At 44.4% G+C, this 26,819-nt stretch overlaps 1 protein-coding gene across 3 annotated transcripts in view; it reads left to right on the top strand.

The window, feature by feature from the left end:
• The window catches only part of LOC123991147 (partitioning defective 3 homolog), a 625,449-nt gene that overhangs the window by 421,622 nt on the left and 177,008 nt on the right, over positions 1-26,819 (top strand). For 2 of the 3 annotated variants that reach the window (XM_046292394.1, XM_046292392.1), the window contains exons 17-19: positions 963-1,013; positions 8,478-8,726; positions 15,150-15,402. In XM_046292394.1, coding sequence (XP_046148350.1) covers positions 963-1,013; positions 8,478-8,726; positions 15,150-15,402 — 553 coding nt within the window. The remainder of the gene's footprint in view (positions 1-962; positions 1,014-8,477; positions 8,727-15,149; positions 15,403-26,819) is intronic. The other variant, XM_046292393.1, reaches the window with a different exon arrangement.

Raw genomic sequence — 26,819 nt, 5'->3', positions numbered from 1 at the left:
TGACGAGTGAGGAAAAAAGCAAGATCACTTATCGAGAGCTTTATGCTAGCTGTTGTTGAATAGACAGTTTTACTTTGCAAATAACAGCTAATGCCTCCAAGCATCACTGGGAGCATTAAGATGGGCTTGTCAGTGATAGATTATCAAAACTCAGGAACCCATCGGGCACATCATGAGGAATCCGATGAGGCATCGGAATATGACCGGGCATAACCGCATGTCAGAAATGAGCGGAACATTCCCTCGCCTTCGGGATCTCAAGCGCTTCTCAAACCTGACAAATCACCCTTGCGTAGTTCTTAGCATGTTTAACAAAGCTATTTCTCCACAGAAACTGTTTTTCATTGAAATATTTCTAAGTAGGGTGTTTTTCTCCCCTCTTTAATCTCGTTTCAGGAGCTCTGTGCCAAATCAGATCAGCGTCAACTGCTAACGTTTCATGACTTTCATGACCCATCTCCATAAATATGTGCTAAACACTAAGCTGCCCAGACACCTGAAGGTTTTATTCCATTTAGATTTGGAACAAGATTGAGAGGAGGAGAAAATAAGGGGCTGAATACTGCACACCTCTCTGTGGCTGGGAGGAATATGCAAACACATTATTACCCAGTCAGCCTGAATAATCCAGTGATCGACAGAACTGCATGGTGTTTTAATATCTCTCCACTTCTGATTGTTATTCCAAAAGCTCTTCAATAGTCTTTCTCTTCCTCCCTTTTCACAGTGATAATATGCATGTTGGCTGACTAGCCTAGCCTTGGAGACTGGCCACAGTAACACAAAGACTAATTCAAACCCTTTTCACACTAGTTGCTGGAACCGTATCAGAGCCAGTATGGTTCTGGTTGCCACGATAGTGTGAAAAGGGTACTAGAGATGCTCTGGAATGGTGTTCTGATTTGGAATGTGGAATGTGGGCACTAACTAACCAATCACACTTGTTTATGCCTCTTTAACAGTATCAGACGAGTTTAACCCCCACCTCACCCCCAGCACAGAAAACATGGAAGGTAAGCGCTAACCACCAATCAGGGCGTATTGTTCATCACCACCGCCACTGAACCGGCTAATCGCACAGCACTTTGGAATAACAAGCTCATCTCTGATTGGCTCGTCTTTTTGAGTTGGGGTCAGATGTCAAGAGAAGGGTTTGGGAAAGGGGCGGTATTCTTATTGACCCCTTTGCCATCTCATAAAGGGTAACTTTTGTTTCTCTCTTTGCTCTTTGTCTGATTATTCCTCGGCCAGAGAAATGGAAGGATATTTATGATGCCATTTGAGGTAATTGCAGTGAGCACAAAAAGGGTTTTCATATTTTGTAGGGAGAGAAAAAGAAAGTGGCATGGTGTTGAATAGAGGTTTGGCAGCAGTTGTCTGAAACGTTGCCACCATGCTTGTTCTGTAGTGAATATGATAGAAGAAAACATTCATTATGCTGAAAGGTGTAGGGGGTAGGGTTGTGAGGAGTGAGGCAATGTAGTCCCATTTGAAATAGAGATGCTCAATGCCAGTTGGCCTCTTTAGCTGAATGGAATTAATCCATCAATGACAAGCCAGTGTGTTCTCACCTTCCATTAGAACGGGTCTAGTACAACGTGTGTACTCACCTTCCATTAGAACGGGTCTAGTACAACGTGTGTACTCACCTTCCATTAGAACGGGTCTAGTACAACATGTGTACTCACCTTCCATTAGAACGGGTCTAGTACAACGTGTGTACTCACCTTCCATTAGAACGGGTCTAGTACAACGTGTGTACTCACCTTCCATTAGAACGGGTCTAGTACAACGTGTGTACTCACCTTCCATTAGAACGGGTCTAGTACAACGTGTGTACTCACCTTCCATTAGAACGGGTCTAGTACAACGTGTGTACTCACCTTCCATTAGAACGGGTCTAGTACAACGTGTGTACTCACCTTTCCATTAGAACGGGTCTAGTACAACGTGTGTACTCACCTTCCATTAGAACGGGTCTAGTACAACGTGTGTACTCACCTTCCATTAGAACGGGTCTAGTACAACGTGTGTACTCACCTTCCATTAGAACGGGTCTAGTACAACGTGTGTACTCACCTTCCATTAGAACGGGTCTAGTACAACGTGTGTACTCACCTTCCATTAGAACGGGTCTAGTACAACGTGTGTACTCACCAGGCACAGAATGTGTTGAGAGCTGAACAATGCAAACAGCACTTTTACTAAACAGCAGCCAAAATCTATTATTTCTCATACCTATTGCACATTAGTGAAATAAATACAAGTGATTCACTGAATGAGCAGGACAGGATCACAGCCTAACTACAGGTAATCTATACTGAACAAAAAAAATAAATGCAACATGTAAAGTATTGGTCCCATGTTTCATGAGCTGAAATAAAAGTTCACATACATTTTCCAAAAAAGCTTATTTCTCTCCAATTTTGTGCATAAAAATGTTTACATCTGTGTTAGTGAGCATTTTTCCTTTGCCAAGACAATCCATCCAACTGACATGTGTGGCATATGAAGTAGCTGATTAACCAGCATTGTCATTACACATGTGCACCTTGTGCTGGGGACAATTAAAGGCTACTCAAATGTCCAGTTTTGTCACACAACACGATGCCAGAGATGTCTCGAGATTTGAAGAAGCGTGCAATTGGAATGCTGACTGCAGGAAAGGCCACCAGAGCTGATGCCAGATAATTTAATGTTAATTTCTCTACCATAAGCCGCCCTCAACGTTGTTTTTGAGAGTTTGGCAGTACATCCAACCGGCCTTACAATTGCACACCATGTGTAACCATGCCAGCCCAGGACCTCTACATCCGGCTTCTTCAAAACTCATTCAGATTGGCTGGGCCTGGCTCCCTAGTGGGTGGGCCTGGCTCCCAAGTGGGTGGGCCTATGCCCATCCATGGCTGCACCCCTGCCCAGTCATGTGAAATCCATAGATTAGGGCCTGGAATTGATTTCAATTGACTGATTTCCTTATATGAACTGTAACTCAGTAAAATTGTTGAAACTGTTGCATGTTGCGTTTTATATTTTTGTTCAGTATATGACCCAGCTATTTTGACGTAGAGTATTGCTCTCATGTCCATAGAAATAGAACACATTCTAGTTCTGTGCTCGTGTCACCACCACCACCACCACCACCCCCAATGTCATGGCTACTTAGCCAAACAATGACAATGCCTCTGATTGAGATGTTGAGTCACATTAATGATAATGGGGTGACATTATGTTACATGTAGAACAGTGTGGATTGGAGGATATAGGACGTCCTCTGGTCCTCCTAATGAACCAAGGGTGTGTCCCAAATGGCACCCTATTCCCTATATAGTGTACTACTACTTTTATAGGGCTCGGGTCAAAAGTAGTGCACTATATAAGGAATATGGGGCCATTTGAGACATGGCCCAGGAGTTGGCAGAGACAAGGAGCCTGGTCGACCCAGGGCCGCATCTCTTCCTCAGGGATACCAGGACATGGCCCCGCCACGCCACCCTGGGACTATTTTTAGCTTAATTACCCTTTTAACGCTGCGCTTTAAACCCTCCACACACTGAATACATTAGGCATAATGGAGCCCCCGTCCTCCCTGTCCTCCCCATCCATACAAAAATCTTTACATGCAAGGATGAAGTGGTTGTGAATAATGGTGGTGGGAGCATTGCTCCTTGGCTGCTTTCCAAATGGCACCATGCTCCCTATATAATGCATTCCTTTTGACCAGAGCCCTATAGGGCTTGGTCAAAATGTGTGCACTAAATAGGGAATTATTGTGCCATTTTGGACGCAGACATTGTAATTATACTATGGGGCTGCTGGAGCTACTACCGTAATAATCACTAGTGATTTATTCATATAGTTTGCAATACCTCCCTTTAACGCTTAATGATCATCGCTCTTCTCCAATTAAATGTCCTCCTGGTTGCCTTTGGTTTCATCTTATTACTGTAAGAATATATTGCACATTCATCTTGGTCACTAATATTTGCTGGTGCGTTTTGGCATTTCTTTTTGTGCGTGTGTCGCATATTTATGCTTCCCCCTATTTCTTCTCTGAGCGTGCGGTGAGTGTCGTACCTGTGTCGGTTTGCGATAGGGAACATGTATTATTTCTTCCCCAATGAGCAGAAGACAGCGTGGTTTGGTTGTGTGATAGGACCTGGCATATTGAGAGCTGTCAGTCAAAATGTCCCTGGAGAGGTTCACAGAGATTCAGATGAAAACAAAGGCAAAAGCACGGACCAATCAGAGGCCTCTGTGCCATTCCCAGACAGAAACACTACACAACCATCTAGCCGGATTCAGAATACGAAAGGGTGATAATTCCCAGATTCGGAGAATGGTAGATGAGGGAGAGAGAGAGCGGCAGATGCCATTTGTGTTTCCATAAACTGTTGTATCCGTCCGTGGGTTTATCACCCACAATCCTATTGTGTCAAACATGCACCCGCCCAGCTTCGGTGTGCGCTCTATTCTGTTTGTCTGGATTTATGCATAAGCTTCCAAAGCCTCACATTTACATGGCATTTGGAGTATGTTGATTAAGGCACATCCTCCAGCATATGGAGAATTATGCCACGTCCTTACCGGGGGCTGCAATTTCCTGTTATTCCTGTTTTTTATGTCCGCCTGTCCTCCCATGTCCTTAATCTGACACAAGTGGTTCTTTTGAGAAATGAATCCAGATGATTTCCCCTTCCAACCCAGGTGGTACAATAAGATGAGCAAATCTCCTTCATTGTCATATAAAATGAAGTCGGTAATCAGAGATGTGCCTTGCTTTCCTGAGGAACAACACAGTTAAATGGCTGTCCTGTTCCCGGTGGTGCTTCACAAGGGTACCTGTAACCCTGCTGACATTTCAAACGCACTGTAAAGTTCTGTTTTACTGTCTCCGTCAGCTGGAAGATGTGGATCCACTTACTGGGGATGTTGCATCATGCAATTGCTTTTCCTTTAAGCATGCATCTGAGTGGTTAGCAGTGTGGCCCTCTGGTGAACCTACTCGCACTGGTCCAAAGTAGTGCACTATATAGGGAATATGGTGCCATTTGGGACACTTCCAGGTATCTGTGTAGTTGGTAGCGTGGTCCTCGGGTGCCTGCTGGGAACAGGAGTCTTTATTAGCTGTGACAGGGTTATTATGGAGAGCTGTGTAGAGGCCTCAGTTTATACATACAGTAACAGCTAACGACTGACCTCGGTACAGCCAGACGGGGGAGTAGTGACCCATGGACCAGTGGATCCAAGCAGTGCTGAGAGACAGGATACACACATCTTGTCACAGTAAGGTCAGAGGTTAGTGGCTTGGATGACCAGACCACCTGTGGTTAAGTTTCTTCCCCTAGTCTAAAAAACATGGTCTAGGATTCCTCCCAAATTGTGTCCGATTCCTTATATGCTGTGAAGTGTACTAATTTTGACCTGGGCCAATCGGAAAAGTAGAATAGAATTTAACTTTATTGTCCATCCAGGATGGACATTTTCTTTGGCATCACCTTCCAGTAGAAAAGCAAAATAGTACACTAAATATGGAATAGGTTGCCATTTGGGATGCATCCCTAGACTGGTGAGAAGAGAGTCATCCTTGATCAACAGAATTCCTTTTCCCACAGTCATTCACTTCTGTAAGAAGCAGATTGGGATGTCACTTTGATATAGAAGCGTTTGGCACGGTTCTCGGCTAATCACAAACGTAGCCACGGCAGGTTTACTTGGCTAAAGGACCTAGTAGAGATTAGCAGCCTGGCGCTTTCAGGCAGTAGAAGACGGGCGTCTGAAGCTGCTCCTGCTTGTGAAATGATGATAACAGTAGCAGGCAACACATGGGTTACTGTCCTGGGCTGGCATGTTGCCTTCTATAACGCCTGGAGTCCATTAGACTTTCTCCCTTCTCCTGATTTCCCCACTCAAATCACCTGTAGTTACTTCACAACCAACCACTCTACTCCTCTCTGACTTTTCAGAGGGGCTATTAATTCCATAAGAGGGAGAAGGAAGTAGATTCGTAATTGTTTTCTTTCTCTGATGGGGGTTTATTTTCTTATCCCTAATCTGTGTTTGGCTCCGTGTCTGTTCATCCACAGATCCGCTGTGAGAGCTCAGCAGCAATAGGCCACGCTCCGTTTAGGGCCCCGAAAACAAGTCAGGGGTGTTATTGATGACTGAAGGAAATGTGGGGGGGCAGAAGGCCGAAACGAGACCACATGGTAGCTGACTGACTGACTGGCTGGCTTGGTGTTTACATGAAGCGAAGCTGCATGGAACCTGGCAGCACATGCTACGTGTGTTTTGGACCTGAGGGGTCTAAAGAGACAATGCTGGTCTGTGGGCCTCATTCCCATATGCACAGTCCTTAGAGAGTCCTCAGCTTCCACTGAACGGTGGTCAAAACCCAGACAGGACTAATTCAATCAAAAGTTTATCAACTATCTATTAACTGTTTCCCTTTTCAAAGTTTCTTATTAACACGCTGGTTAGAAGCAGATTTAAAATCTATTCTGTTTTGTGGGAAGGTGGTTGTTATTGGTTAATACAGCACTGTGAAGAATAAGTGAATGGATAGGAACAGAAAATCAAAATGTCTGCTTGTTTAACATGGCTATCTGGTGAGGCCAGAGCTCAGGGGAACTGACTGACGCCGCCTGACAAAATTAAATACCAATACCCCCAGTCTCGCTCCACTTCCATACCTTAAACAAACGCACAGCAGCCATTGGAAAACAAATGATAGCTGTCTCAAGGTTTATTCCAGAGGGAGATAAGAGGTTGCCGTCCAGCACTCAATCTGCTATCCATCTACAGATCTGGCGTCTTACAAGCATACCTATCAGTACATCTAGTGCTAATGTCAACAGTCTTCTAAGTGGTGGTGATACCTGACAGGAACAGCAAACAAAAGAACGCATTCATATTGTGCCATACATACAATCTCCTTTTAGATTTACTGACAACAGACGCCCGTCTTCGGCAATTGTTGTTTATTTATCATTTGCAGGTTAATTACATGCATTTTGCATGAACGGGATCCATTATAAAAGGCATATTTCAGTGAAATGAGTTGTCACGGGGCCAACAGTAAATTAGTTCTGCACACTGTGAAGTCACTCACATCTTCTTCTTTCTTTTGTGGTGTGTGGTGAGGGTGAGGGTGAGGGTGAGGGTGAGGGTGAGGGTGAGGGTGAGGTAGGCTACTTGTCTTGACAGGAGTTCGTAAAGATTCCATACATGTTTATCTCTACTAGATCTAACAGGTGGCTGGTGTTGGCAACAGTTTGGGAAATCTCTGTGTTGTAAAAGCCCCACCTGGCTATAGCTTGCATTCTCTCTATACATGAGCAATCCCATTTTGGGTGTGGTGTGTGTGACCCTGCGTTCATATTCTGTTATCCACCATCTGCACAACCTTAATCTTCTCGTTTTGAAGTGAGGCTGTTTGTGTCCTTTAAAAGCCTCGTTGCGAAGGTCTTTAAAAAAATACATCAAAAGATTAGACACATGAAAGGCCATTCCGTGGAAGGTTCAGAGTAGTGACATCGAGGAGGCCACGGCAGTAGGAAGTGAATGGGCTGTGTTTTAGTTTACAATACTTCTGATTATCCTACTGTTTTCTAACGCGTTCTCCCTCCCCCTCTAACTCTGCATCCCATCCTCACTTCCACCCCTATCTTTCCCCTGTTCTGCTCGAGATCAGAGTGATGTTATGTTGATCTCATTTCTGTTCTGTTAACCGTGGCTGCTCACTCTTGCCTACAGTACTGTACACACTTTAGTATATAGACATTTGGAAGCTCGCTGGGTTTTGAAAATGTACTCCGTTTACACGCACGCATTTCAGGCACATTACACAGTCTGAGAAACTTTGTCAAACATCATTGAAATGAGAACGAGGGTTTACTCTGTTTTCTCTTTTGTCTTGCTCCTACAAAGATAGATAGATGTGCCCTCATAATGTTTCACACACTCCAATTCATCATTTATTTTCCAGATGAATTCCCACAGACTATAGCCCGTCCTTCTTCTCCTATAGTGAATTACACGCCAAGTGGAGGGTTTTACATCATCTCATTTTCTTTCGGTCTTTGGAAACTAGGAAAATTTAAATGATTTATAGCAATCAGAGTTCAGCATATAATATAACGTTTCAGGACACATTTTCAGGGTATGAATATCACACATCATAAAATCTTTGTCTATTTCCTATATAGTGCACCACTTTTGACCAAAGCCGTAGGGTATTAATAGGGTGCCATTTAGGACACTGCCAAACTCAATTGTTCTTGGACCTGTGTTCGGACTACTCCTTAATCAGACTCTTCGACAGGAGAAGCAGTAGGACCCTCCCTGGGCCTCAAGAAGTCCTATAAAGACTATATAAATGTATGTAGGGCATTATGAGTCTTTGTCATGCATAGGGAAGGCTTTATGAATGCTAAATATCACCACTCTAAGTCCAGTGTTACCACTTCTTGCTTCAGGCTCTTCGACAGGAGAAACAATTGGTCCCTCTCTGGGCCTGAAGAAGTCCAGCTCCCTGGAGAGCCTCCAGACTGCCGTTGCCGAGGTTACACTCAACGGGGAAATTAACCTCCACAGGCCACGCCCACGAATCATCAGGGGGCGGGGCTGCAACGAGAGCTTCCGGGCAGCCATCGACAAATCGTACGACAGGCCAGGAGTAATCGTTACTGCTATGGAAGAGTGTGACCTGAAGGGAATGGAGAAATGTGAGTGTTAAGTGTTCAGACTGTAAGACCTCGGTTTTATAAAGCATAACTAATTTTGTGTATAGTTTATAGACCTCGGGTTTTATAAAGCATAACTCATTTTATGTGTAGTTTATAGACCTTGGTTTTATAAAGCATAACTCATTTTATGTGTAGTTTATAGACCTTGGTTCCATTAAGCAAACCTATGTAGTTTCTGTAGTTCATGGTCAGTGTTAAATAAAGTAACTGGCCGATAGTTCCAAAATGAGACACGTTGAATATAGAAGGAGGATCCACCCATATAATTAAGCAATAGGGCCCGAAGGGGTGTGGTATATGGTCAATATACCAAGGGCTGTTCTTACACACGACGCATCGCAGAGTGCCTAGATACAGCCCTTAGCCGTGGTATGTTGGCCATATACCACAAACCCCCAAGGTGCCTTATTGCTATTATAAACTGGTTACCAACATAATTAAAGCAGTAAAAATAAATGTTTTATCACACCCGTGGTATACGGTTTGATATACCACGGCTCTCAGCCAATCAGCATTCAGGGCTTTAACCACCCAGTTTATAATTACATATATAACATTTATTTGCTAATATCTCTGTGGATCTACCCCTCTCTCAAGTTCCGTAGGTTTTCTCTCATACATTACTTAGTGAGAGGCATGCAGAAAGGAATAAGCATCCAATCAGCGTCTACATCAGAGAGCCATTAATATGCATAGGGTTAGTGTAGAAGTGCATTGTTCGAGACTGCTTCTCCATGTCTTCCCTGTGGGCTCACAGCCATTTAAACTGCACTGTCATTTATTCCAAGCAGACTACAAACAGAACAAGGAGAGCACTTCCATTGTTTGCCAACAGAACACACGAGTCTTGCTTTTTTTGCATCTTGGCTTTATGGTCCTGGATGTTTTGTGTTGTAAGCTTTTTATGTATGTACTTTTTTTTGTTCAATGTTGTGCCTAGATTCAGAATCCATTCTTCATTTTGGGATTCAGTCGAAAAGTGTGTCATCGTGTTCTCTAACGGTTCCTTTTCATTCATGGTTTTACTTTCTCAGGATTTGGGGATTTTTTAGATACTCTGACTGTACTGCCAAATGTATTGACTAAAATTGAGACCAGAAATAACTTAAATTCTCAAAGTATTACCTAGTCTCCCCCTTCCCTTTGACTGAGCACGTCAGTTGGCAGGTGTTTCTTGACACAAAGGCATTTGAGATAGAGGCAGGGATGTGTTACATTCCTGAACAGGTAATACCCTGCAACGCCACCACAATAATCACCAGATATATTTTTCATTAATTCTCCATGAATAGATTCCATTAAAGCAACCTGGGGAAATTTGAAAAAGAGGGGAATAAATTGCATGGAATTATTTGCATCTCTTTGTTCTCATAAACTCTGTCTGCAAACCACTAAATGCTGTCTTATCTTGCCTAAGAAAAAAAAAATGGGACAAGCTCTACGATTTCCTCCTTCCTTTCCTCTGCCGAGGAATGTTTTCTCTTCTCCCATGAAATTCAAATAACTCTGATTTTATATGATATTATATCATCGCAGGGTTTAATCGTCAACGTTGACAGATAAGCCTTTCGCTTTTCCTACAACCAATACTTTTATTCACATGAAATTAGAACGTGGCGTCGCCTTCTGCAAATGTGTCCCCACAAGATATCCTACCGAGCTACTGCATTCCCTTATATATGTTATCGGGGGTTTAATGTTTCTTAACAGAGATTCTGAATTCAAATCCCCCTATATTGTCTATGCTGAAATGAGCCCAGCAATTTTACATTTCAGTCAGAACTCTCATTCACACACTGAAATGAATCTCCCTTTTCTCTATTGAAATGGAGAGATTTAATGATACACTTTGATTGCAGTGTCAAAACATTTGCTGTCTGCGGTCGGGCACACAGATCATTTTAATCGCCCCTATTCAGTTCACGTTTCTGTGGACTCCCTCCTGCAATCTGAGCTTGGCAAGTACCTAAACTTTTATTTTCCGAGGCTTTTTTTGATTGAAACACCATAGATCTTTCTTGCTGTTTTGCCTCAACTCGTTCCTGTCAGTCTTTGTGTGGCTAATGAAGTGTTCTATCATATTTAGACCTTCATCACGGTTCATTTCTCACGTTCTCATTTTTTTGGCAACAGACTTTTAGTGGGCTGCTTGATAAAAACAAACCAAACACACACACACAGCATTTTACATTCTCCCAGGAGGGCCAGTAAGATTACAATCTTTAGTGTGTTATCAGTGACAGCGTCATTACGAGCATCTAACATTAGTTCTGTTGCTAATCTTAGCCATAATGGCCAAGATGCAGCTCAGTCCTGAGATATGCCGCCTTTGCACTTAACGAGATGATAAGCACGCCTCAGTATGAGTGATAGAATTGATATCTGTCCAGACTCTGTTAGTCTTATCATATCCCAAAGTGGGGGTAGGCAAAAAATGTTGTTTTTTTGCATAATTGAATAGGGCTTAAACCACGAGATTCAGCATGCTATTCTTGTCATACACCGCCTCATGGTGAGATTTCATTTCAGTAATTTCCTTTGAGATGGATGCAGAAAGCAACCGCTGATAACTCGACGGACCGAGAAGAAAACAAGTCCTTGGCGCCTTCATCCTTTGAAATGTGAACCAAGGCTGGGTTCCAAATGGCACCCTGTGGGTCCTGGTCAATTGTAGTGCACTGCATAGGGAATAGGCAATCATTTGGGATGCAGCCCTATACTTTTCAATCACCACAGTCAGTCTCATCTCATCTCGCTATGCTAAGAATTCATCAAGGACTTACCTTTTTTTTAAATTTTCCTGATAAGAACCTTTCTTTTTTCCCCCTGTCAAAGCCAGCCAATCGGGCAGTAATGTGCGAGACATTAATAAAGCTTAATCCCTGGGCCATCTACCTCACGCCTCATTGTGACGCATATACCACCGTAGGCATGCAGCCCATTGGAGGAGAACCCAGGCTATTTGCAATTAAGATCCCCATAGGCCTTCTCAGAGATGTTTAAATGTAAATTAGTGACAGATTAATTACAGACACGCTGCAGTGTAGTAGAAACCTTGAGGATAATCAACTCAGTTTCACTGAAGAGGGTTCATTTCAATATGGAGCTTTTCTTGGATGATGGAAATTCGAGACAGTACAGAAAACAGAGATACTGACAATCTAGCTATATATATATATATATATATATATATAATGCATTTACAGTGCATTCGGACAGTATTTAGGCCCCTTGACCTTTTCCACATTTTGTTACGATAAAGCCTATTTCTAAAATAACCTATCCATGAGGTCAAAGGAATTGTCTGTAGAGCTCTGAGACAGGATTGTGTCAAGGCACAGATGTGGGGAAGAGTACTAAAAATGTCGGCAGCATTGAAGGTCCCCAAGAACACAGTGGCCTCCATCATTCTTAAATGGAAGAAGTTTCGAACCACCAAGATTCTTCCTAGAACTGGCCCGCCCGGCCAAACTGAGCTATTGGGGGAGAAGGGACTTGGTCAGGGAGTTCACCAAGAACCTTATGGTCACTCTGACAGAGCTCCAGAGTTCCTCTGTGGAGATGGGACAACCTTCCAGAAGAACAATCATCTCTGCAGCACCCCACCAATCAGGCCTTGGTAGAGTGTCCAGACAGAAGCCACTCCTCAGTAAAATGCCCATGACAGCCCGCTTGGAGTTTTGCCAAAAGGCATCTAAGGACTCTCAGCCCCTGAGAATCTCGATTCTCTGGTCTGATGAAACCAAGATAGAACTCTTCGACTGAATGCCAAGCGTCCCGTCTGGAGGAAACCTGGCACCAACTGTACGGTGAAGCATGGTGGTGGTAGCATCATGCTGTGGGGATGTTTTTCAGCGGCAGGAACTGGCAAAGATTAATGGAGCAAAGTACAGAGAGATATTTGATGAAAACCTGCTCCAGAGCGCTCAGGACCTCAGACTGGGGTGAAGGTTCACCTTCCTACAGGACAACGACCCTAAGCATACAACCAAGACAATGCATGAGTTGTTTCGGGACAAGTCTCTGAATGTCCTTGAGGGGCCCAGCCCGGACTTGAACCTGATCAAATATCTCTGGAGAGACCTGAAAATAGCTATGCAGCAATGCTCCCCATCCAACCTGACAGAGCCTGAGAGGATTATTTTTTTTTTTCACCTTTATTTATTTATTCGTTCCAATCAGTGGCAGCAGAGAACTGGAAGGAAAGGCGGCCAAATGAGGTGTTGGCTTTGGGAATAACCAGTGAGATATACCTGCTCGAGCGCGTGCTACAGGTGGGTGTTGCTATGGTGACCAGTGAGCTGAGATAAGGCGTAGCTTAAACCGAGCAAAGACTTATAGATGACCTGGAGCCAGTGGGTTTGGCGACGAATATGTAGCGAGGGCCAGCCGACGAGAGCATACAGGTCACAGTGGTGGGTGGTATATGGGGCTTTGGTGACAAAACGGATGGCATCCAGTTTGCTGAGTAGAGTGTTGGAGGCTATTTTGTAAATGACACCGCCAAAGTCGAGGATCGGTAGGATAGTCAGTTTTACAAGGGTATGAAGGTGAGTGAAGGAGGCTTTATTGCGAAATAGGAAGCTGATTCTTGATTTAATTTGAATTAGAGATGCTTAATATGAGTCTGGAAGGAGAGTTTACATACTAGCCAGACACCTAGGTATTAGAATATGTGGACATCTACAAAGTCAGAACCGTTCAGAGTAGTGATGCTAGTCGGGCGGGCAGGTGTGGGCAGCGATCGGTTGAAAAGCATGCATTTAGTTTTGCTAGTATTTAAGAGCAGTTGGAGGCCACGGAAGGAGAGTTGTATGGCATTGAAGCTCGTTTGGAGGTTTGTTAACACAGTGTCCAAAGAAGGGCCAGATGTATGCAGAAGGGTGTCGTCTGCGTAGAGGTGGATCAAGGAATAACCCGCATCAAGAGCGACATCGTTGATATATACGGAGAAAAGAGTCGGCCCGAGAATTGAACCCTGTGGTACCCCCATAGAGATTGCCAGAGGTCCGGACACCATGCCCTCCGATATTATACACTGAACTCCATCTGAGAAGTAGTTGGTGAACCAGGCGAGGCAGTCATTTGAGAAACCAAGCCTCTTGAGTCTGCCGATAAGAATACGGTGATTGACAGAGTTGAAAACCTTGTCCAGGTCGATGAAGCCTGCTGCACAGTGCTGTTTTTATCGATGGAGGTTAGGATAACGTTTAGTACCTTGAGCGTGGCTGAGGTACACCCATGACCAGGTCGGGAACCGGATTGCACAGCGGAGAAGGTACAGTGGGATTTGAAATGGTCAGTGAAATGGTTGTTGATCTGCAGAGAAGAATGGGAGAAACTCTGCAAAAACAGGTGTGCCAAGCTTGTAGTGTCACACTCAAGAAGACTCGAGGCTGTATTCGCTGCCAAAGGTGCTTCAACAAACCACCGAGTAAAGGGTCTGAATACTTATTTAAATGTGATATATATTTTTTATTTATTAGCTAACATTTCTAAGAACCTGTTTTTGCTTTATTGTGTGGGGAAAAAAATAATTGAATCAATTTTTGAATAAGGCTGTAACCTAACAAAATGTGGAAAAAGTTAAGGGGTTTGGATACTTACCGAAGGCACACTCAACAAAAATATAAACACAACATGTAAAGTGTGTGTTCCATGTTTCATGAGCTGAAATAAAAGATCTCAGAATGTTCCATACGCACAAAAAGCGTATTTCTTTCAAATTTTCTTCACATCCCTGTTAGTGAGCCAAGATAATCCTTCCACCTGACAGGTGTGGCACATCAATAAAATGATTAAACAGCATGATCATTACACAGGTGCACCTCGTGCTTGGGACAATTACAGGCTGAATGTGGAGTTTTGACACACAACACAATGCCACAGATGTCTCAGGTTTGGAGGGAGTTGTCCACCAGTGCTCTTGCCAGATAATTTAAAGTTGCATTAGAGAGTTTGGCATTACGTCCAACCGGGCTCCCAACCGCATGTAACCGTGTAACCACGGCAGCCCAGGACCTCCACGTCCGGCTTCTTCACCTGCTGGATCTTCTGAGACCAGCCACCCAGACAGCTGATGATTCTGAGGAGTATTTCTGTCTGTAATAAAGCCTTTTGTGGGGGAAAATTCATACTGATTGGCTGAGCCAGGCTCCACTGTGGGTGGGTCTGTCTCCCAACTGGGTAATGCCCTCCCAGGCCCACCCATGGCTGCGCCCCTGCCCAGTCATGTGAAATCGATAGAGTAGGGCCTATTTAATTTATTTCAATTGACTGTTTTCATTATATGAACTGTAACTCAGTAAAATAATTGAAATGGTCTCATGTTGCATTTATATTTTCCAGTATGTTAGACCCAACCAAAAACAATCTCTCTCCCTCCCTTTTTCCATCTCTCAGTGGAGGAGGACACCGAGGGGAGTACTCGGTCAGGCCGGGACTCCATATCTACGGCCACTGACCTGACCCTGCCACCCGGCGACTCTGTAACCATGGAGACGCAGGTGAATGGCAACGGCGATAAAAAGAGGGTGAAGAGCGTGAGGGACAAGAAGAAGCCTGAGAGAGATAAAGAAAAGGAGAAAGAAAAAGAGAGAGAAAAAAACAAAGCCAAGAAAGGGTTGCTGCTGAAGGGCCTGGGAGACATGTTCAGGTAAGGACCCTTTACCCTCTAGACCCAATCAAAACTCTTATTCTGTTAATGTATTCAGTAAAACATTCTGGAGCATGACTAGAGCATTCTGTAGCATTCTGAAATCGGAACACAGAGTGCGTTCTCTCTGTGATTGATATTGGAACTAATGGGGGTGAACCTCACCTTAAACTCTGCTGGGGTTAATATGCCCAGGCAGCCAGGCCTCTGGCACATCTCAAGCGTTTTTTGTTTTTTTTAATAAGGAAAGGATGTTTTATTCATTATGTACAGTATCATACCCACCGACACACATTCTCTGTTTGTTAAACCAGTGGAGAATGCACTGTACTCAGCCTGAGTACTAATGGGAATATGTGATTGGGTCTTATTAGAACAAAGGATAAAAAGCTTGTGAAGATTACGAACTTGATTTCATTAGAATCACTTTGCATGTATTTCAGATGCCCAGGGGCATTGCATTGCGAGTCATCTGCTGCTGTGCAGTCCTGGTTTGTGGCCTACAGCGTGTCAGGCTAATGGTGGGAAATTGGTAGAGATCACTCTGCTCTTGTTGGTCACCCATTGCTCTTTATGTGTGACCAGTAAACAGTCCCCCAGAGGTGGTTACTTCTATAAAATGCTTCCTGCATTCGGTGTATTGAGCTTCTCACTGAAACGGTACAGCAAGCCCTGCGGCTGTATGTATCAGCGTCTCAGCGTTGGAGTGCTGACTTAGGATCGGTTTTGCCTTTTAGATCACAATGAACAAGATTACATCAACAGTAAGGACCTCATCCTAGATCAGCACTCCTACTCAGAGATGCTTGATGCTTGATCAAATTGCTAATGCTAAAACTACAATGTGATCAGTACTAACCACTAATGTATGGTATTGTGAATCTGATCCTATCAAGTACAGTAAGCTAACCCTCATCAGGTGAGGGATGGTGAGGGTGTAGCCTATACCTTTAGTGCTAATTCAGAGAGCAGGGGGTCCAAGCGTGGTTGTTAGGGGCGCAGCCACCGCCACTGCCGTGAGGCTAATCAAACAGAAACCACAATTAATTATTTGAATTTTATGCTCATTTGCATCCAGCATAAATAAGGGTGCTCACACACACACACACACACACACACACACACGTCTGTTATCATGCAATATATTGTTTTCCTGCAGATTATCTTAATGGGATTAACTCGTGTATCACGGGGGACAGCTCCATAATTAACAATGAAACTACAAGTGTTTTGAGGTCATGATTCAGGAATTCAGAAAGGTTGTTTATCTGGGGGAGATTATTTTATAATTACACGTAGATGCACAAGCACACTAGTGCACGCACACAAACAGGCAGGTAAACATGCACACAAGCACATGTACATAAACACACAAACCTCTGCCTTTACTATGTCTTACTTTGAAGTGAGTTTGATTAGTGAATGTATGTTGAAATGTGAGTCGGTGGCTTTCATCGCTTCCTGTGTCACGACGCAATCGGCACTGCTGGCAAAGGTTGTTCCTCTTCAGCATCTTCTGCGGCGCTAGAGAGGTGCAGACTATTCACCTGGACCTTGCCGTGCCCTTCCCTGGCACATCATCTTTCTACATTATCTCTGAGTACCACAGCCACTTAGGAGTTGGCACACAGCAGCCCTCCCTGACACTCTCCCCTGCACCCTGCATTTAACTCCCGAGACATCTGACCCTTTGTCTTATATTGGATATGCAAAGAGACAGCTCACCAAAAACCACTACTTACTTCTCTCTCTATCCCTCTGTCTGCGTCCCAAATGGCACCATCATCCTGTTATACCGCTCCACGTTTGACCAGAGCCCTATGTGCCCTGGTAAAATGTAGTGCACCGTAGGGAATAGGGTGCTGTTTGGGACGCAACCTTTCTCTCTCTCTATCTGTGTGATGCTGGCTCACTCCCTCCCTGCCCTCAGTTAAAAAGCTTGGAGAGTGTTTTGCACTGTGTTAAAGGGATACTTTGTGATTTTTGCAGTGAGCCCTTTTATCTACTTCCCCAGGGTCAGATGAACTTGTGGAAACCATTTTTACGCCTCTGTGTCCAGTATGATGGAAGATAGCATAGGCTCGCAATAAATCTCTAGCTACCATTAGAGTAATGGCTAGCAGACACCGGCTAACTCTAGTTAGCGATTGCACTAGCGCTTTACTTCAAACTGGACGCAGAAACATAAACATGGTATCCACGAGTTCATCTGACTCTGGGGAAGTGGATAAAGGGTTTCAATGCCAATCCCTTTAAGGTGAGACAGGTGTAAGGAAATGGAAAGACACTGAGCTAAACTGTTCATATGAAGGAGCCTGAAAAATAGAACAATAATAAAATGCCAAGCTAGAGGAAGGGGAAGAGTCAAATCTGATGTGAGGGAGACGGACAGAGAGAGAGGGAGAGAGCTGACAAATATTCGAAGTGAGAGGAAATTGGAGGGAGAGAACGAGAGAAAAAAAAGTGTGAGAGATATGTTCGATGTAATGTCAGTTATTCTTTTGACGTTTTGGTCCGACACTCATTGAAAATTGAGGAGTTTCATACACAGAGAGAGATAGCATGTCCATCCAGTTCCCCAGCCCATCATGAGCAATATTCCTGTTGCATACAAAACAGCTTAGAATCATCATCAGCCAATGGCATGACCAGACTTCATCATGATGACCACACATGCAACCTGATTGGCTTTAGCCCTTATCCCCCGGTGCTAATTTGCATGGAACAGACACACACACACATATAAACACACACACACACACACACACATATAAACACACACACACACACACACACACACACACACACACACACACACACACACACACACACACACACACACACACACACACACACACACACACACACACACACACACACACACACACACACACACACACACACACACACACACACACACACACACACACACACACACAAACATAAACACACACACACATATAATCCTTTCACAAACACACAGATAAACACACACACACACCACACGCATCTACTCCCCTAAGGAGATTTGAAGGAGTTTGCAATACACTGCAATTTGAGCTCATCTGCATGCAAAGCTAAGGATCTGGCGCCTGATGAACATGCAGTGCACACGCTTAATGGACAGCCTGATTGGTAGTGCATTAAAGCCAGGGACAGTGGAGAGTAGTGTGATATTGTAGAGAAAAGAAGAGCGAGATAGAGAGGGGAAGAGGAGGAGAGAAATTTGACTGCTTAAGCCGGAATAAAAGAACCCTCACAGTAAAATAGCTTATGTTATTGAATGTAAAATGATCTTCTGCAGCACATGAAATCATGTCTATTTTTGATGCAGTAATTAATAGGTTATTCCTATCAAAAGGGCAGAAATGGTCATGGACGGGGATAGAAATCCCTTTAAGGGAGGACTATAGTATTTTCATTCAGTTGTTTTACTATATGACAAGCCCATGGTCCGGTGGACATATATCCATCCAGCCATTATTCTAATAACCATGGTGCGTCTCATGTCCTCTACTCCCAGATAGCATGACTGTGATCATGAATGCATCCCAATTGACACCCTATTCCCTATATAGGGCACTGCTTTTGACCAAAGCCCTATAGGAATAGGGTGCTATTTGGGATGCACATCATTACTTTCAGGGTTGTTTAGACATCCACATCCCCACCCGGGGCCTTGTTAACCCTGTTAGCATGTCGCTATGCTGCCTCCATGCAGCCATATAGTATCTATTCCTGTCTGATTTGAATGGCACAACGGCTCCATTTACAACCTTAATGAGGTGTTGTTTATCTTCCCTCTGATTGGCTGACCTCTCCGAATGCCCATCTTCCATCTCCCTCTCATCTCCCATCTCGCTGTCTTTGTGTGAGTCTGCCTAGCGGAGTGTGTACTGTATTGTATTTGAATCGGCCCTTGAGCATGGGTGTGTGTGTGTGTGTGTGTGTGTGTGTGTGTGTGTGTGTGTGTGTGTGTGTGTGTGTGTGTGTGTGTGTGTGTGTGTGTGTGTGTGTGTGTGTGTGTGTGTGTGTGTGTGTGTGTGTGTGTGTGTGTGTGCGCATCAGGCTTGCGTGCTCAAGACCCGCTCCTTTCATGGGTGCTGAACTAATGCATCCTGGTTGTGGTAAAAGGAGCAGGCAGCTGCCGGACGGAGAGAGAGAGAGAGAGAGAAAGACAGACTGAGCGGGAGACAAGAATGGTGTGCACTGGAGTGAACTGTGGTGCCACATAATAGGGGGAAGAGGAGGAGGTGGAGGGGAAAAAAGGAGCAGGAGGGGAAAGGGAAGAAAAAGTAGGAGGGAGGGAGGTAGCGAGTGGGGGGGGGGTTGGATGGTGGATGTAAGATTCCATGCCACAAAGGCAGATAATAGGAGGGTGTTGTTGGCAGAAGGAGAGTAGCTAAAGAGTTAGCGTGCCTTGGCATGGTGTAGCGTGATGTTATGGGATCTGTTGTATACGCTATGTTATCTATGCATTCCATATGACCCCATATGGTTGCGTGGGTGTCGTCACTTCAGATTGTGGTAAGCCGGTTTGGTCATTAGTATTGTAACATCGACACATATTTGCATATTTGTATATATTTTTTATTTATAAAGGATCCCCATTAGATTCTGCCAAGAAACTAAGCAATAAAACAACACGTACAACACATTATTAGACCACTAGTCTACCACTACATTTCTGCAATACTTAATGTATAATACATAATGTATAATACCACAGTACAACAAACATACAATGTACATGTGTGTAGAGTGCGTGTTTGCGCGTCTGTGTGCCTGTGTTTGTGTCTCTTCACAAGCCGTGTGGTTCCATAAGTTTGATCTGTTTTTTTATCATATTCTACTGCTTGCTTGAGTTATCTGATGTGGAATAGAGTTCCATGTAGTCATGGCTCTATGTAGTACTGTGCATTTCCCAGAGTCTGTTCTGGACTGTGAAGAGACCCCTGGTGGCATGTCTTGTGGTGTATGCATGGGTGTCCGAGCTGTGTGCTAGTCTTTTGAACAGATATCTCGGGGCTTTCAACATGTCAATACCTCTCACAAAGACATGCACTCTCCTCTACTTTGAGCCAGGAGAGATTGACATGCATGTTATTGATGTTAGCTCTCCATGTACATTTAAGGGCCAGCCGTGCTGCTTTGTTCTTGGCCAACGGTAATTTGCCTTTGTCCCTCTTTGTGACACTTGACCATATGGTTGGGCAGTAGTCCAGGTGGGATAAAACTAGGGCCTGTAGGACTTGTTTTGTTGATAGAGATGTAAAGAAAGCAGAGTGGCGCTTTATTACGGACATACCTCTCCCCATCTTAGCTACCATTTCATCAATATGCTTTGAGCATGACAGTTTACAATCCAGTGTTACTCCAAGCAGTTTAGTCTCCTCAACTTGTTAAATGTCCACATTATTCACCACAAGATTTAGTTGAGGACTAGGGCTTAGTCAATGATTTGTCCGAAACACGATGCTTTTAGTTTTTGAAATATTTAGGACTAGCTTACACCCATTCTAAAACTGACTGCAGCTCTTTGTTTAGTGTTGTAGTTGATGTGTATAATGTTGAGTCATCAGCAAACATAGACACACATGCTTTACTCAGTGCCCGTGGCAGGCAATTAATAAAAATATAAAAAGTAAGGGGCCTAGACAGCTGCCCTGAGGTGTGCCTAACTCTACCTGTATTATTAAACACACCGTTTACCCATCAATGGCTATTAGGCGTTCCCATAAGCAGGCACTGACAGCTGCAGAATCTCATCTCAGAGAATTCATTGTGGTTCATGTCATGCCTCACTTATCATCATGTCCCATAAAAGATTGGCCAAGGTATTAATCCTACCATAGTTCAGTCAGGATCAAGCAACAACCTGTTTAGAATAATGACCACCAGCTTATGTTAGAGGAAGAGAAAAAGGACTCAACTTAGCACCAACATACTGCAACATCACAAATGGCTGTTGAGTACAACATATTTGTATGATATATTTCCAACTAACATGTCTTTGACATGCCATACCGGACATGTTATTGTGAGTGAGTATTTCTGTGTATAAACTGAGAATTAAAGACATGCCAAATTTGCATTGTGTTTATTGATGTAATAGCAACAGCCTTCCACTCTTCCTCTCACTGGGATCCACCACTAAGAGAGATCTCATCTCATAGTGGGTATTGTCCTTAGAAGAGGATCCCGTTTTCACCCGGTCAAAAACATATTTGAGAATATTTCCCTCCCTCTTCAAAGCCGATTAATCCTTGAGCTTTAAAGGGAGTCATTTTGGGCTGAAGTCAAATCTTGAAAACCTTGAAAAAGGACCAAATATGCCCTCTGTGTGTGACATCGTGTTATCCCCCTGCCAATCACAGAGCAGAGAGACAGCAGTGGAGGTGGAACAATGAACACAATTCACCACCCCTGCAGATTACCAAACACTGTCACAATGAAACAAAACAAAACATATATTGGGGGGTTAGGCTAAGCACAGATTTGTGCGTGTGTGTGCATTCGTCTGAACGCGTGTGATTGCGTGTCACAGGAAAGGTCTTATTGACGATTTGGGGGGCATGCTTTTAGAAAGCATCCAGCATTGGATTAAGGAGAGGGGGGTCAGTGACTGTGGCCGCAATATCAGACACGAAGAGGGGTGGTGTGTGTGTGTGTGTGTGTGTGTGTGTGTGTGTGTGTGTGTGTGTGTGTGTGTGTGTGTGTGTGTGTGTGTGTGTGTGTGTGTGTGTGTGTGTGTGTGTGTGTGTGTGTGTGTGTGTGTGTGTGTGTGTGTGTGTGTGTGTGTGTGTGTGTGTGAAAAGGAAAGCTCTTCTTTCCTCTGACCACTCAATGCAAATGTAATCTGACACCAGTGTATTTCCATCAGAGGGCCAAGGAATAATTTGGTTTGGAATGATCACACGGGATGTGTGTGTAGTAGAAGTTGTAAAGTGAGTAGGGAGAGCATGGAACTAATTGAATCTGAAATCTTGTTGGAGTGAAATGGGATCCACCGGTGTCTTTCACCCAGCAGCGTCTCACAGAGAAGGCTCCAAACATGACTGAATTCATAAAGTGGCTTGTTAAGGACCTAATTAAATGTAGCAGCTTCCTCCACGGCCATCCTTGCCCTCTAATGGAACAGTCCCTGGGAACCCAAGACTCTCCTCACACACTCTTATTAGCTCATACTGTATATGTCGGATCCACACTATAGGGACGAACCGAGCCAAGTCGAGCTGTTCTGGGCTGCCCTGGTTACACGTTTACCACCACGCTGGAAGGGACAATGTGTAAAGAAATGTCCCAGTACAGTAAGCGTCAGCCCTGTCATGTGGATTAGACATTAGCCTCTTCTCTTCGCTGCTCTGTCTGATGACGATGAGTTTAGGCCATAATCAACACTAGACACGCTTCACTCTTTTTAATTGCTCTCTGCATCCTCTAACTTTTGTCATCTTCTTCTTTTGCTTTTTGTTTTCCAACTTTGATTCCCACTGTGTTGGTATTTCTGTACGGGAAGCGATTCCTTTGATCAATCAGAGCGGATGTCTGCTAACTAGACTGTACGTTGATTCTCAAAGGGATGGAAATTGAAGTCATGAGAACACAAACAACATAGGAAGATCTGAGAACATTGTGATCCCATTTTGTTTCATCAAACAGCTCAAGTGGGAAAAAAAATCGATATTTTTGTAGAATGGAAGGAATATTTAACATCCAAGTTATCAAACAAGGGTCCTCTATAACATTACTGTACAATGTACTGTGTATGTAAATGAGTTGGGTTTAAATGCAGAGCATGGTGTGCACTGCAGTAATGCAGCTGTTAGAAATGCATAGGAGGAAACCTTTTTTCTTATTTTTCTCCTCTCTTGTGATACAGTATGTAAATGATCATATAGTAATACTCATCACTAGTCTGCTCACCCATGCGCTGAACTTACCATGTAATCAAATAGAAATTGACCTTTCATATCCAGTGTGTGCCCTGTCCGCTGATGTGAAGTGTGTGTGCCCTGTCCGCTGAAGTGAAGTGTGTGTGCCCTGTCCGCTGATGTGAAGTGTGTGTGCCCTGTCCGCTGATGTGAAGTGTGTGTGCCCTGTCCGCTGAAGTGAAGTGTGTGTGCCCTGTCCGCTGAAGTGAAGTGTGTGTGCCCTGTCCTCTGAAGTGAAGTGTGTGTGCCCTGTCCTCTGATGTGAAGTGTGTGTGCCCTGTCCTCTGATGTGAAGTGTGTGTGCCCTGTCCGCTGATGTGAAGTGTGTGTGCCCTGTCCGCTGATGTGAAGTGTGTGTGTCCTGTCTGCTGAAGTGAAGTGTGTGTGCCCTGTCCGCTGATGTGAAGTGTGTGTGCCCTGTCCGCTGATGTGAAGTGTGTGTGCCCTGTCCGCTGATGTGAAGTGTGTTTGCCCTGTCCGCTGAAGTGAATGTGAAGTGTGTTTGCCCTGTCCGCTGCCATGTCCGCTGATGTGAAGTGTGTGTGCCCTGTCCTCTGATGTGAAGTGTGTGTGCCATGTCCTGTGCCCTGTCCGCTGATGTGAAGTGTGTGTGCCATGTCCGCTGATGTGAAGTGTGTGTGCCCTGTCCGCTGATGTGAAGTGTGTGTGCCATGTCCGCTGATGTGAAGTGTGTGTGCCCTGTCCGCTGATGTGAAGTGTGTGTGCCCTGTCCGCTGATGTGAAGTGTGTGTGCCATGTCCGCTGATGTGAAGTGTGTGTGCCATGTCCGCTGATGTGAAGTGTGTTTGCCCTGTTCGCTGATGTGCACATGCTCATTCCATTCCACAAAAACAATGAGGGGAGAATTGTTGAATTATGCTACTCAATTCCTTTTCAAAGCCAACCAATTAAAAGCCAGGACCATACTTCTGTTCCCTCAGCTCTAGACATGTGGTTCTGTGTGTTAGGTGAAATATTTTCTCTTCTCTTCCCTCTTCTCGCTCTCGCTCTGATCTGTTTTTCCTTTTGGTGAGTTTGTGTGAGGGTGACAGAGAAATATATACCTCCTTTCATGACTTGCTGGGGATTTGTCATGAGCGATGCTTAATTGGGTCTTCTCTGGCACATGATGGGGGGAGAGAGAGAGAAGATGTTTGTAGCCTGTGCAGATTTTTCTTGTCTGAGAGAGTGAGGACAGAGATGTTGTTTTAAAAAGCTGATCCTCACAGCTGTAAATCTGAGAGAGGGGAGAGATGATGGCAGAATATCTGCACTCTGTATTTTTTTGGGGGGGGTACAGATACTGATGTCTGAGAGGTTGGAGCGTGAACACTACAGGGGCCTCCCCATCACTGATCTCTCCGAGCTGATTCCTCCAGGATCTCTCTTAGCAACTGATCCCTGTAGATCTCTCCCCAGCCCTGTCAGCTCGCTCTGGGTTCTGATCCCCTGCACACGGACACTGGCAGAGCCTTGTCCTTGGATCATTTTCATTTCCACCTCCCTCTGTTTGCCTCCTTGTCTCTCTCTACTCCACCTCTCTTGCTGTCTCTCTCGCTCTCCAATTATCTTCTACCCCCCCCTCCTCTCTCATCTCACACCTCTCCTTCTCCTGCCCTTGGGGGATTCAACCTCTCTCGTCTCCCTCGGAATTCTGCGAGGATGTATGTCGCGGATCAATGATTCAGGTGTCTACTCCCATGGTGCTTCACATGCAATGCATATTCTAGTCCTGTATGTGTGTGTTTCAAAGAAATGACAGTGAGCTAGATGACCTGCTTCTCCTCTCTTTCAAATGCTTGGACAGACGAAAGTAGGCAAAGACACGACAGGACTGACCAAAGTTTTGTCTCGTTAAAGTCTACTAGAAGCTTCCTTGTTAGTCCCATCTATTGTAGAGTGTTGTGTATGTGAACTGTAAGCCTAACTCAGGCACACCCGAGGGGCTAGACGTGGTGCCCGGGTGATGTGGCGTAGATATGTGTATGTAGTACCTTAAATCACAGCTGGAGCAATTAGCAAGTGAAGCAGCAGTCTAGCTGTTTACCTCTAGTGTTTGTGTCTGTCTGTGTGTGTTTGTGTGTGTTCTCCCAGCGAACATAGTGAAGTGTGTATGAATGAAAAAGGAGCTAGCGCTCAGCATTCAACGTGCTATATTTCACACAGAGGCCCGGCCACATTACAAAGGACAGGGAACAGCCCAACATGATTGTCTTTAATGTTGCTCATAAATCACAATGATGGGGGATGCCTGTGGGAGTGTTTGTGTGTGTTTGTATGTGTGGGTTATGTGTGGGTTATGTGTGTGGGTTGTGTGTGTGTGTGTGTGTGTGTGTGTGTGTGTGTGTGTGTGTGTGTGTGTGTGTGTGTGTGTGTGTGTGTGTGTGTGTGTGTGTGTGTGTGTGTGTGTGTGTGTGTGTGTGTGTGTGTGTGTGTGTGTGTGTGTGTGTGTGTGGGTTATGTGTGTGTGTGTGTGGTGCGTGCCTGCTACACACTGAGGGGAACGTTCCAAATCAGCGTCTCTGACACTCGTGATTAAACCCACTTATTATAACATAAATAAATAGTCTATACTCATTCATAAATCCATGCTTTACAATCCGAGTGTGCCCTGGGAGATGTGTTTTCTGAGAGGGAATGAGTCAGGGTGGTTTTGAAGGACATGCAAAACACAAGCATTCACACTCACACAGGGAGAACGTGTTGGCAATATCCAGTCATCTTAACAGGTCATTTCTGCCCATTTAAGTGTTTGTTGTTCACACTTGTAAAACACGGCCTTCTTATTCTCCTGATGGCGATCAGTCGGGTCACTTTATCCAACATTCAGGTCAACTGGCCTTGTGCCATTCTGATAGGTGAGCTTGTCTCAGTCTTGACACATTGACAGAAAGAGATGGAGAGACGATGACATGCAGAGAAAGAGGAAGAGAGACAGAGATGGAGAGACAAAGACATGCAGAGAAAGGAAGAGAGACCGAGATGGAGAGACAAGGACATGCAGAGAAAGAGGAAGAGAGACAGAGATGGAGAGACAAGGACATGCAGAGAAAGAGGAAGAGAGACAAGGACATGCAGAGAAAGAGGAAGAGAGACAAGGACATAAAGAGGAAGAGAGACAGAGATGGAGAGACAAGGACATGCAGAGAAAGAGGAAGAGAGACAAGGACATAAAGAGGAAGAGAGACAGAGATGGAGAGACAAGGACATGCAGAGAAAGAGGAAGAGAGACAAGGACATAAAGAGGAAGAGAGACAGAGATGGAGTGACAAGGACATGCAGAGAAAGAGGAAGAGAGACAGAGATGGAGAGACAAGGACATGCAGAGAAAGAGGAAGAGACAGAGATGGAGAGACAAGGACATAAAGAGGAAGAGACAGAGATGGAGTTACAAGGACATGCGGAGAGGAAGAGAGACAAGGACATAAAGAGGAAGAGAGACAGAGATGGAGAGACAAGGACATAAAGAGGAAGAGAGACAGA

The sequence above is a fragment of the Oncorhynchus gorbuscha genome, linkage group LG12, assembly GCF_021184085.1.
Source record: "Oncorhynchus gorbuscha isolate QuinsamMale2020 ecotype Even-year linkage group LG12, OgorEven_v1.0, whole genome shotgun sequence".
NCBI classification, from domain to species: domain Eukaryota; kingdom Metazoa; phylum Chordata; class Actinopteri; order Salmoniformes; family Salmonidae; genus Oncorhynchus; species Oncorhynchus gorbuscha.
This window is presented reverse-complemented; position numbering and strand designations above follow the sequence as displayed.